The 12,690-nt window shown below is 30.6% G+C and overlaps 1 protein-coding gene across 2 annotated transcripts in view; it reads left to right on the top strand.

Moving 5' to 3' along the window:
- Positions 1 to 12,690, top strand: part of DYNC2H1 (dynein cytoplasmic 2 heavy chain 1) — a 522,264-nt gene that overhangs the window by 360,075 nt on the left and 149,499 nt on the right. For both annotated transcript variants that reach the window (XM_077113112.1, XM_077113111.1), the window contains exons 80-82: positions 2,077 to 2,152; positions 6,489 to 6,697; positions 9,808 to 9,912. In XM_077113112.1, the coding sequence (XP_076969227.1) occupies positions 2,077 to 2,152; positions 6,489 to 6,697; positions 9,808 to 9,912 (390 nt within the window). The remainder of the gene's footprint in view (positions 1 to 2,076; positions 2,153 to 6,488; positions 6,698 to 9,807; positions 9,913 to 12,690) is intronic.

Genomic DNA, 12,690 nt, shown 5'->3' with positions numbered 1-12,690 from the left:
TCCCTCTACAAAATACAACATTGTTTCTGTCAGAAACTAGGAACCAAATAACAAAGTCACCTTTCAAATTTTATTCAGTAATTATGATACATAGAGACAGTTCTTATTTTAGAAATCATATCTAGTGTTGTGAATTTTAAGATAATTAGATGACAATCAGTTGTAAATGGAATCATATCTACTGTTGTTAATTTTTAGATAATTAGATGACAATCAATTGTAAATGGCTAGTATTACATAATATTGATAGCAAGTTTTCTGATTTGCGGCTTTTATAAATACTGGCTAACTTTAAGGTCTTTTTTAAAAAAACCTGTTTAAAATTAAACATATTCACAAATGAGGTCTAATAGAATAATATGATACATTATTAATAAGATCTTGTTTTGAATTGGTAGAACATTTGGTTAAAATATTATAGGGATTTTGTTAACAGTTGTTCAGTGAATTCCTTACAGGTCTTTAATTCTTAGGGATAATGTAATTTAGTAAGTGAAGGTAAAATCTCTGGTTTTCATAATATCCTTTATTTTAACCACTACTCAAATGTTAGTGACCCTAATTTTATACATCTACTTCAGTTTTGGATTTATATACCCAATTGCTTATTTGAGCTTTCCAATTGGATGTCTCAAAAGTGCCAGAAAATCCATATATCTTGGATCAGTAACACAGATTTTGTCCCTTTTGTTCATTGCTACGTTCTTATAAACCAAACAGTGCCTTGTATACAGTAGGTCCTCAATTAGTTTTTGTTGAATGCTTTTGTTTAATGATCTTATGATAATCCTTTGCAAACTTCACATTCTTTCTCACACTCATCAGTGGATAACACTACCATTCATTTGAATAAGCCATAAACCTAGAAATCATTCCTAGTGTTCTCTTTTTGATATCTTCATTCTTCATTATGATCCAATGCAAAAACTCTGTCAATTTTATTCTCCTAACTAGCTCTCAAACCCATCTACTTTTGTCATTGTATCTATTCTACCCCTCTCCCAATCAGGGCAACCTTCTCCTACCCTATCATATTAGGTCAGTTCTTTTTCTTATCTATACAAAGTATGTTTCTTCCCATCAAACACATTATGGGTATAGTGTGTAACATTTGAGTGATTGATTATCTCCACCCCTCTTACTCCTCCCCCATTCCAACATCACCACCTTAGACAGAAAGTTACATGAAGGTAGAATATTACCCTTTTTATTCATTATTATATCCCTAGAGCCTTACCTATTATATACATTTAATAAGTATTTTTGAATGGTGAATGAATTAGTGAATTAATTTCATTGTATCAGTGCTCTTAAATACTATTCAAGTCTAATTATATTTCGCTTTTAAACATATTTTATTTGTGTAGAAATAATTAGTTTTGGTTAATAGAAGTCCCGTAGAAATTATTTTCAATTATGCTTCATATTGTTCTCTATACATTATAGAGCTTTAAGGATGTTCTTTTTACATAGGTACTGTAGGTATTAACTACAAGTTTGCAGTTTCTTTTAGTGCCAACATGAATGCTTTCTGGGTCAAATGTACAGAAAATAATACTATCTAAAAATTAGGCCTTTTTTTTTTTTCCACGTGGGCAGGCTCCAGGAATCAAACCTGGGTCTCTGGCATGGCAGGCAAAAATTCTGCCACTGAGCCACCATTGCATCACTAGGCCTTTTTTTGTAATATTTGTTTTCATGTTTATAGGGAAAATCTATAGTTCTAAAGGACAAAATTATGGGAAAATATCTCAGTGCATACATGTATGTAGTATAAAAATGTATAATTGTAATGTCTTCTCCATATATGTGGCTATGGTACCACATACTTAAATAATAAAAACTAATTTGATGTTACAGAGTACTTGGCATGCTGTAGGAGGTCAGCAAATTTCTTTCTTAATTTAATATTACTTTCGATTTATTGTTTATTATCTTTATTTTAGAATTCTTTGAGTTGTATTTATTTAGCAAATTTTGAACACTCCATTTTAAGATTTTGAGGACACTGATTCATACATATATATCTTTGAATACTGCTCAGTTCTTTAATATTTTTAAAATTTGTTTTGACAGGGTTGGACCAAGTTTTATGAGTTTTCTTTATCAGATCTTCGTGCTGGGTACAACATTATTGACAGACTTTTTGATGGTAAGTTCTAATGATAAAAACTTATACTCTAGTGTTAATGAAAAATTTCATTTGAGGCTTTATTAACAACATGATTTCCCCATGAGTGGTTTATCTTTCTGTCATAAAATTTGCTTTTTACTCTTATTCCTTCTTATGTCCTAACTACCATGCTTGTGTTAACTGAGGGTTCTTATATTATCTATTGTGGTCATTCATTCATATTGCTGTAACTCATGAGATAACATCTGTATCTGTCAGGAATCAGAAAGCTTGAAAGACATTGCCTTTACTCTGTGGCCTTGAGAAGTTTCAGGCTTCAAATGAATTTTTCAGATGTCTTTCAGGGAACTGTCAAAATTGAGGAATATAATAGATTAAAGTCAGTGCCAAGAATCTTTAGAATCATGGTTGAATTATTAATTAGTAATCAGGAATCAAGGTACAAATGTGATTTTAAAAGAGAGGTAAAAAAGGCTATGTAATCTGATCCCCTTAAGCCCTTTAGCTCTCTGCCTCTTGAAGATGGGAAATCCAATTCCCTGCATTGTATTATGTGGGGCCAACACAGATTATACTTGAGTTTAAATCAGTGCTGAATTAGAGAAGAGACCATGTTGACAGGAATCTCAAAACTAAGTTCTACACACAGAACTCTTGATTTCCCCCTTTCTCCCCCAACCTTACCAAAGCCACTATCCTTGAATGTGCCCCATTTCAGTAGATAACAGCACCATTCATGAAGTTGTTCAAGCTCAAAACCTTTGAATCTTCTTGCTTTTCTTTTTCTTATCCCCAACGTTCAGTGTTTTGGCAATTTCTGTCCCTTGCATCACTAAATCACATCATGATTCTGTCCACTTCCTTTCAACTCACAGATGCCTTGGTGGTCCAAGCCAGAGCTTCTTATCTGATATTCTTACTTCCACGTTAGCATTCTTTCAAAACATTTTCTACAGTAGACAAATTTACAAAAATAAATAAATAAATAAAAACATTTATAGTTAGCCTATCTAAAACTTGCTGTCACACTTGTCTTTTTCTCTTTCTCGATAACCAGGCTTATTCCCATTTGAATGTTTTTGTAGGTGCCCTTCTTCCTGTCTGAAATGCTTTCCTCCTAGAACTTTATATGGCTTTCCTCTCATTCGTATCTGCGCTTAGAGGTATTCTTTTCAAAAAGACTTTTTCCTTGCTACCAAATCTAAAGTAATCTTCCAGTCATTCTCTACCCACTTGTTCTGTGTTATTGTTTTAATATATTTAGTACTACCTGATAGTAACTTGTTTATTCCTGTTTCTTGTTTCTTCCTACTAGAACGTAATCATCATTAAAACAAGGTTGTTGCCTGTCATATTTACTATTTATAGACTCAATTAACGTTTGTTGAGTCAATGACACATCAGAAATTATGTGTTTTGCAAAAGGATAAGGATAGACATCCAGATGTGCCAGTATTCATTTTATTTTATGTATTTAAAAGATTAAAAAAACTTCCTAATAAATATAATATAGGTATAAAAACTACTTAGATCATAGGATTACAGCTTGAAGAGTTTCCACAAACTGAGCACATTTCATGTAGCCAGCACCTCAATCAAGAAACCGAACGAACCTTACCAATATCACAGAAACCACCCTACCTCATGCGGCATGCCTTCCGGTCACTGTCACCCTGTTTCTGGGATAAACACCAGGCACCTAACAGTATAGATTACTTTTTCTAAAGCTGGAATCAAATGGCATATACTCTCTGGTGTGTAGGTTCTTTCAATCAATATTATATTTGTGAGATTAATTCATATAGTTGTATGTATTTGTAATCTACTTATTCTTAATAGCTATATATATGCTATTGCATCATTATATATACTTCAATCTTGATGGACACGTGGGCAGTTTTCCATTTGGGATAATTATGAATAATGTGACTATGTCTTTCAGTGAATGTATGGATGTTTTTCTATTGTGTGTATTTTGGGAATGAAATTGTTGGGCCATAAGGTATGCATTTGTTCATTGTTAGTAGCTAATGCCAAAAGGTATTCTAAGTGAATGTTTTTGTTTATTTATTGAAAAAAATTTTTGACTATACATCCGAAAAGGGTACATAAATGTACTGTTCAACAAATTTTCACAAAATACACACAATAGAAAAACATCCATACATTCACTGAAAGACATAGTCGCATTATTCATAATTATCCCAAATGGAAAATTGCCCACGTGTCCATCAAGATTAAAGTATATATAATGATGCAATAGCATATATATAGCTATTAAGAATAAGTAGATTACAAATACATACAACTATATGAATTAATCTCACAAACTAGCCTTTGTAACTAGCCTGAAATCCATAAAGAGAATATTACCAGAATTCCAGAAGCATCCTCCACCCCACTCCATACAGCTTTCTGTATGCCACCTAATATTCCCCGCTCCATGCTGAAGGTAACCACTTTCCTGACTTCCATGAGCTGTTGTGTTTATTGTTTATTTTGTTGCAGGATTTTTTTGAGGATATGCACCAAGACTTAACTTACATAGAAGGAAATGCTTTCAAACATTTGTTTGATTCTCAAATACCACTGTGAATACTGGGGATGAAGGTATTATTAGTGCCCTTTTACAGCTAAGAAACACAGAGAGTTTGAATTATTTGTGTATCATTGTGTTTCAAGCTTGTGATAGAATTAAAGGTCTAAATTAATAGCATAGTATAATTATATGTCACACGTTGAATTGTGGTGAACAAGGAATAAATGCTTTAAAATGATACTGAATCTTATTGTAAAAATCTAACTGTATAATCTTATGATTATAAAATGCCATGATATTAAGGGACTTTCACAAATGTAGAATTAAACCAGAAAAAGAGAGAAAAGTTCTATTTATAGGAGACAATATAGTATAGAGATTAAATAGCTGTATGACCTGGAGCAAGTTTCTTAAACTTTAAGCCGGAGTTTCCCGATCTATAGAATGAGAGTAATGCTAGGTACTACCTCAACTGGCTAGGTTCTTGAGAGATTTAAATGCAAGGGTCACATGAAGCATTTAATACCTAGTAAATTTAATATATTGAGTAAGCTATCAATAACTGTTGGCTAGTATTAATATTGCTACTATAATGTTTGTCTCTGTCAATTTTCTTTTTTCCTTAATCAAGTAAAATTTATCTTGAAAACAATGAGTATAAGAAGAAAAATAACATTATTTCGTTTTTCAGGGTAAAATTCTTTAAAATATTTCACAGAATAGCCTTTTCTGTAATGGAAGGTACATTAATGTTTTTATGCGTCCTAATGGTCTTCTTATCAATAACTAATGTATCGATTACTAATGTATTTTAGCGAGCATCAAGGTAGAAAGAGAAAATGAGTATGAGTCCTGTTGAATACCCGTGTTATAGCTATTTAGCCACTATTGATAGTAAAATATAGACAGAAAACAACTTTAATTAGTCTTCTACCTTATAGATATTTTTGCCCTGCATGAAGCAGCCTAAATCCCTTTGATCAAAGGCATATGGTAATACTGCCACCAATTTTAGTGATTATCTCTGAATTTTCAAATAGTAAGATAGAACTAGACTAGTAATGCTAGCAGTAAAGTTAACTGGCTGGTTTAAATGTAGTTATATGCTTCCTACATTTTCACATTTTCAGTTGTCCTTAGTTTTTATTCATAAATTTTAACTTTACACTGGACTGTGATTATGAGGATGTCTCTGTTGCAAAATGAGATAATATATTGTAGAAAAAAATTCCATGATTATATGTCTGCATTTCTCTTCTATTGGAATAGAAAATGGACAGTTGACAGTATAAAATCATGTCATTTACAAGAATATAATGTATGAATGTTGTAGAATTTCCCTATTAATCAGATTATTTTATAAACTGAATTTTTCATCAAACATTGTATAATAATAGTTTTAGATGGGTTGTTCTAAGGAATTTCCAATTTAAGGAGACATTATTGATAAGGGTTAGGAGTAAGGCTTTATTTTCAGAGTGCTTCATTTCCAATTCCATATATGTGGGATTGTATAACTTTAGGATATTGGTATCTCAAGATCTCTATGCCTCAGTTTCTCTATCTGTATAATGGGATAATATAATACCCCTATTTTTGTTATGATGTTTAAATGTATGTATAAAATATGTGATACATTTTTTTATTTATCTCAATAAATATTAGCTGTTATTACTAATATTAATGAGCATTTTTAAGGACTGTTTTAGTTGTATTAAATTTATATTGTTCTATCCTATCAGTATAACTGGAGCCCAGAAAGTTAGTTAATATTTTAGAAATGAAATTAATAACAGCATTTTTTTTTAATTATAGGTACCAAAGATGTACAATGGGAATTTGTTCATGGTTTACTTGAAAATGCTATTTATGGAGGACGAATAGATAACTACTTTGATCTTAGAGTTCTCCAATCATATCTGAAACAGTTTTTTAATTCTTCAGTCATTGATGGATTTAACCAAAAGAACAAGAAAAACGTTTTTCCATATTCCCTATCGCTACCAAAATCCTGCAGCATTTTGGTAGGTAAAAAGAAATCATTTTTAATCTATTACCAAATATATATTTGAGTAATTTTTTACATTGCTAAATATATGTTGTTTCCTTTTAAATGCACAATTAATTTTCATTCACAGTGTGAATTGTTATTTGTCATTCCGATATGTGGCCTGATTCTCTAAATTCAAATAAAGGGTCCTATTAACTTTCAGGTACTTATTGAAAATTGGCTGGTAATTATAATGATATGAGGCCACAGTGTAGCCAAATCTACAGTGTAGCCAAAGAAAATTCAAAGAATGTAGGATTGCTGTGAAGAGCTGGAATGGGAGAATCTGCTACTTCATAGCAGGCATGAGTGTACTGTGTTCTGTTCTATTGAAAAATATAGATGTCAAATATTAATTAAAATATCTATATTCACTTTTTACTTGTACACTTAAAGCATATCTAAATACCAGAAGGATTTACTTTATCTGTCTTTCACAGGAAACATTTTTGTTTACATGTATTTATTTTAGCAAGCTCTAGCTTTTTGCCTTAAGGCAGCATATAAAAACTTCCTAGAATACAACCTTATTTTCCAGAAAATAGTATTATATATAGACCAAAGATTTTGATTCTAGTTTATTTTGCTACAAACCTGTATTTGTACAAATGCCCAAATAATATATTTATTACATGCAATATTATAATTATACATTTTTAATGAATTTTAAAGGTATATATTCAATTATGTAGTTCTCTCAATACTGTGTCATTTGCCATCATCTAAATACTTTTAAAGAAAATTTCTTCATTTCAGCCATATAATTGTAAAAAACAAAAGCTTAAATACTAATATAAAATATATTTCTCTTAGAATATCTTATCAATTGTGTTATTAAGCATTCCATCTGTTTTTGTTTTTCAGTATCCTTTATTCATGCATTTATTCATTCATTAATATAAGTGAACACCTTCTCAGGGATGCACCCTGTTCTAGGCATTTTGGATCAAGTGGTGCATTTCTGGAGCTTACCTTCTAATGGGTGAAACAGAGCAAATAGATTTTATTACATATCAAGTGGTGCATCTCTAGAGCTTACCTTCTACTGGGTGAAACTAAGCAAATCGATTTTACTACATATCTATTATATACTTAATTCAGATAGTGTACCTCAACAAATCTTGTATCTCTATTGTCTGAAGTTTAAATTGAAAAAAAAGTACATGCAAAAAAGTACACATCATAAATGTACAGTGCAGTGAATTTTTATATACTGAGCACATCAGTGTAACCAGCATCAGGATCAAAACACAGAACATTATCAGCTCCCCAGAATCCCACCTTCTGTCCCATTCCAATTACTACTTCCCCAACAAAGGGTAAAGATTATCCTGCTTTCTCATAGCATGTAGCTTGTTCTTTTTTTACTGTATATAAATGGCCATCTTGCTATATATATATTCTTTTGTGTACAAATGAGGCCAAATCAGTCAGAATATGTAGCTGCCATTATTTAAGGAAACATGCCAGTGTAAAGTCCTAGGTAAACAGAAGATTCTAAACAATCTAGATTAGAAAATTTCACAGCTATGCTGAAATGAACAAGTATACAACTCTGCAAAGAAAGTAATAGTTTTAAATTAGAGAACGATTTATAAGAACCAATGTTTTAGCATTCTAGCTAACTGAGTTAGATTGAAGGAGGGAGCCAAAAATCTCCAGGGAGGATGAGACTATACACACACATGCACAACACATACATAAATACATACGTACGCATGAACACTAACATACACACACATGCACATGCATACTATGTATTTATGTATATATTGTGATTGAACACCTTGAAGAAATTTAGAAATGTTGAGCTGTAGGAAAGGAAAAATTTAAGGGGACAGCATGTCTTTGCAAAATTTAACACCTTTTTAGTCTGATTTTCAAACTGGACTTCCTGAAGTCCAACTGTTTCTTTGAAAATATTTCAGGAGTAGCTGCCAAGAAAGCAGTGAGATGACAGAAGATAAGATTTTTCATCCTTATTTCAGCAAAGACAATTCAGCTTTTTTTTTTAGTTTTTAACTTCTGCATGGGATTTCATTTACATTTGAAAATCACTGCTGTAGACAAATCTATTGATATAAATGATCTTTTGCATGAGAGTATATCAGAATTTTTAGAGGAAGTTGCTTGGTATTATTATAAACTGATAAATTTTATTTTAAATATTGTCTCAGTTGGGTGAGAATTTTTTTTACATTATTTAAAAGAATCTATGCTTAATTAAATACATAGAATTTTGTTAATTTTTTCACGTAGTATTTTATGGTTATCTTATCTTTTCCTTACCTACTTTTGTAAGAATGCTATGGCCATGAGATGCGTATGTAATACCTGCCTTAAAAGAACTTGTCTTTTCATAAAAACAAAAACCTGTATTCCCATATTTAGGCTAAACTGAATAAATCATCTTGCTCTGTACTTAGTATCTAACCTAGAGTTGTGAATGAATAAGTGTTCAGACGAATAAAAGACAAGCTTATGCAATGCCTAGAATAATTCTTCAGTTGGGTTGGTAGAATTGTCAACACTTATCATCATACCTCACCAGCAAACCAAAGATTGACTATGGAATTGCTCCATAATAAAGCGATTTACCAAGCAGTGTTTAATAACATATAAGATGCCAAAAGTTTAGAGCCTTCTATAACTTAAAAACTGCTGAAATATTTGTTATTTTAATTTAACGTAGGCAGAACAGCATTCTATACATTGGTCTTTAGTAGGCTAGAGGAAAAAGAAGTATAGGGCTTTCCTGAAAAATCTAATATAATATTTCACACATAGCCATAGTAGGCATAGCCACTGAGATACATGTAAGTTTTAATCAGTACAGTGTCCCTTTGACTAGGAGATGAGAAAATATAGTATCAAATAAATTAAGAAGTAATAATATTAAGAAAAAGCAGTATTTCCCATAGATAACTTAGTTAATAGCATACAGACAAAAATTAAGATTTATTTACAAAATATAAAATATGAACTGTGAATAATTTACTGCTTCACAGTATATATTCTTTCTGATTTCAATAGTTGTAAGTTTAATCTATAGTAAAAACATTTGCTTTACTTCTTTATATTTAGGACTATCGGGCTATAATTGAAAAACTTCCAGAGGATGACAAACCTAGTTTCTTTGGTCTGCCTGCCAATATCGCTCGCTCATCTCAGCGGATGATCAGTTCTCAGGTAACCTATGTGAAGATGTACCATTTAGAAAATATTTTGCTGCTGAGCCTAAAAGAAACATTAAATTTTATGTGCTGCTATAGACCTCACAGACATTTATTTAACTTTTTTGTTTCCTTTAACAAAATAGATTCTGTAGTTTTACCTTAAATTTTAGATGAGCCAAGTAGTTCTATTTTAATGTATTTTCTGAAATTAGTAAACTAATATTGAGCACCGTCAATTTAATTAAAAATATATTTGTGTTATTCTTATAATTTATTTTATTAAGGCTACTTAGAATGTAATTTATAAAATTGAGTATATTTCACTAAATTTAATATTTTCATAACAGGACCAGATATAAACCTGTATTTTATATATTTGTATATTTATTTATAAAAAAAATATTTAATTTTTATATTAGTTTACTCATGATTGAATAGACATTATAAAAATTGGCATTTCCAACTTATAGAAATATAGAAAAATGTTAGGCATGAAAGATGTATATTTTAGGTTCTATTTTATTGATACATAATAATTTAGAAGAGGTGACATTTATTGACCACTTACCATGTGCCTGAAACTATTCTATGTGTTTTAAATTCAGGAATTTATTTAATCCTCATAGACTTTATGACATAAAAACTATATTTTCCTCATCTTAAAGATGAAGAAACTGGCATAGAGAGAGTTAAGTAATTTGTCCAAGAGCATAGAGCCAGTAAGAAACAGACCTAGAATTCAAGTTGTCTGGGTAAAGAGATGGTCTTTTCACCACTATAGTTGCCCTCAGGCATGAATGTACTGCTAAACAATGTACGCTATTCCAGGAGACTGAATTATGAAATTGCTTCAGTTTTATTATGAGGCTATATATGGAAAATTTTTACTGCTCTTAACAACTTACTTTTGTTTATAGGCATTGCAATTAATTATATTTCTATTAAATTCTACAGTTTTATATTTTAATACTGTTTTAACCAACAGTTATTAAATTGATACTGTTTCATTTCATTATTGTTTATGATGTTCATTATGCAGTTTGAATGTTTGTTCTCAAATCTTTTGAAAATTAGAAATTTTGAGCATATATATATATATATATACATATATTTTATATATATATATATATTTTTAATATAGATATTCCCTGGAGCAAATAAGATCCTAACACTAGGTCTTTATCTATGCCAGCTGAAGGCATTATCTTGTTCTTTTTTCTTTCTTATTCAAAGGTTCAATCAGAAAGTATATGAAAGAATATAAAGTTCTACATTAGCTTCATAACATGTGATTGTACTCTGGTTATTTCTCTCCTTGCTTTTAGTTGACCTGAAATAATTATTTTCAATATCCCCACAAATAACATAAGAATTATATATATGTATGTGCCTTTGAAAAACATCCTCCTGAAAAAATTATATATATGTATGTGCCCTTCAAAAACAACCTCCTGCTATCTAGGGTAAACTTATCAGTATTTTATAAAAATGCATTGCTGATTTAGGCATACTTTTCTCTCTAATAGAGAAAAAACTGATTTATTTTAAATGTTTAAACAAGTTATTTATGTATTTACAGCACAAGTTGTAACTTGTGTTACACAAATATATACAACTGTACATAATTTTACAGTTATTTCTAAGTAAAACATGGAATTCATTTAAAAATCAATAAAAAATAACTGATAACCTCTACCTTTTCAGTAGAGGTTGAAGAGCCTTCTCTTTGAAGCCCTGTTATTGACATGACATTACTCTCACTAACTGTAGTCTCAAGATCAGTTTCTGAGAGAATCTGATTCAACACTGCTTGGTTCAAATGTCAAATGAAGGGAACAGGGCAGCATAAAATAGATAAAACCTTAGAGACCCACCTCTTTGTTTTAAGGTTAGGTTCCTAGAGAAGGGGTTGTTGTTGTGAGCTGAATCAGAGGTGCATCCCCAGAACACATTTTCACCAAACCCTAGATAACTAAGTGTTAAAGTAAATATTCGGTCAAAGCCTAATATCAATATCCTAGAAAAAATCTGATGTAAAAATAAATCTAATTTTTATCAAAAAATTAACAGTATTATTATACATTTTATTAGAATTCTAACACTCAAATTTCAATTAGTTTTATAGTAAAATACACGAGCAGTAATTTCTCAACATTTTCAGTTGCTGTATTTCTTCTCTGGTCACAGCATACCACATTTTTTATACCAAATGACACTTTCAACTGAGTTAGTGAAGAAGTTAAATATCTGGAGATACCTTAGTTTTCTGTAAGATTTTCTTTTCTTTTTAATTTTTCTTATATGCCTTTTTGGAGGCAAGAATTGAAGATTTGTCATGGAATTTTTCTTTTTCATAAAATTTTGAGGTAGTAGAATTGATATTCTATACTTTATTCATCTTCACAAGATAGGAAAAATTTCCAAATAGAATTAATTAAAAGTTTTAAATATGGCTCTTAAAGGCTGTTTTGTTTAATGGTACTAATTTTGGTTGTACTAGCACAGTGGTGGTCACAGGTTTGAATTGGCAGTCAAACTCATTAGATAAAATAGCTTTAATTTAATGCTATGTTTATTTAGCTTTAGAAAAGTATTCAGTATAAGAAATATAGAAAGTACAGCATCTTTATCTTATAGATGACCCAAAAGATACCTAACTACACAGCTTCTTTTGTCTTGGGTCATGTACAGTTGCCACTGACAAGAGCCAAGAGTAAATACTTAGGTCATCTTTGCACTGAGAAGCCACAGACTTTGTTTCCCACCAATTTTCTATTCCATTTTTTTTTCC

Source organism: Tamandua tetradactyla, chromosome 8 (genome assembly GCF_023851605.1).
Source record: "Tamandua tetradactyla isolate mTamTet1 chromosome 8, mTamTet1.pri, whole genome shotgun sequence".
Taxonomy (NCBI): Eukaryota; Metazoa; Chordata; class Mammalia; order Pilosa; family Myrmecophagidae; genus Tamandua; species Tamandua tetradactyla.
This window is presented reverse-complemented; position numbering and strand designations above follow the sequence as displayed.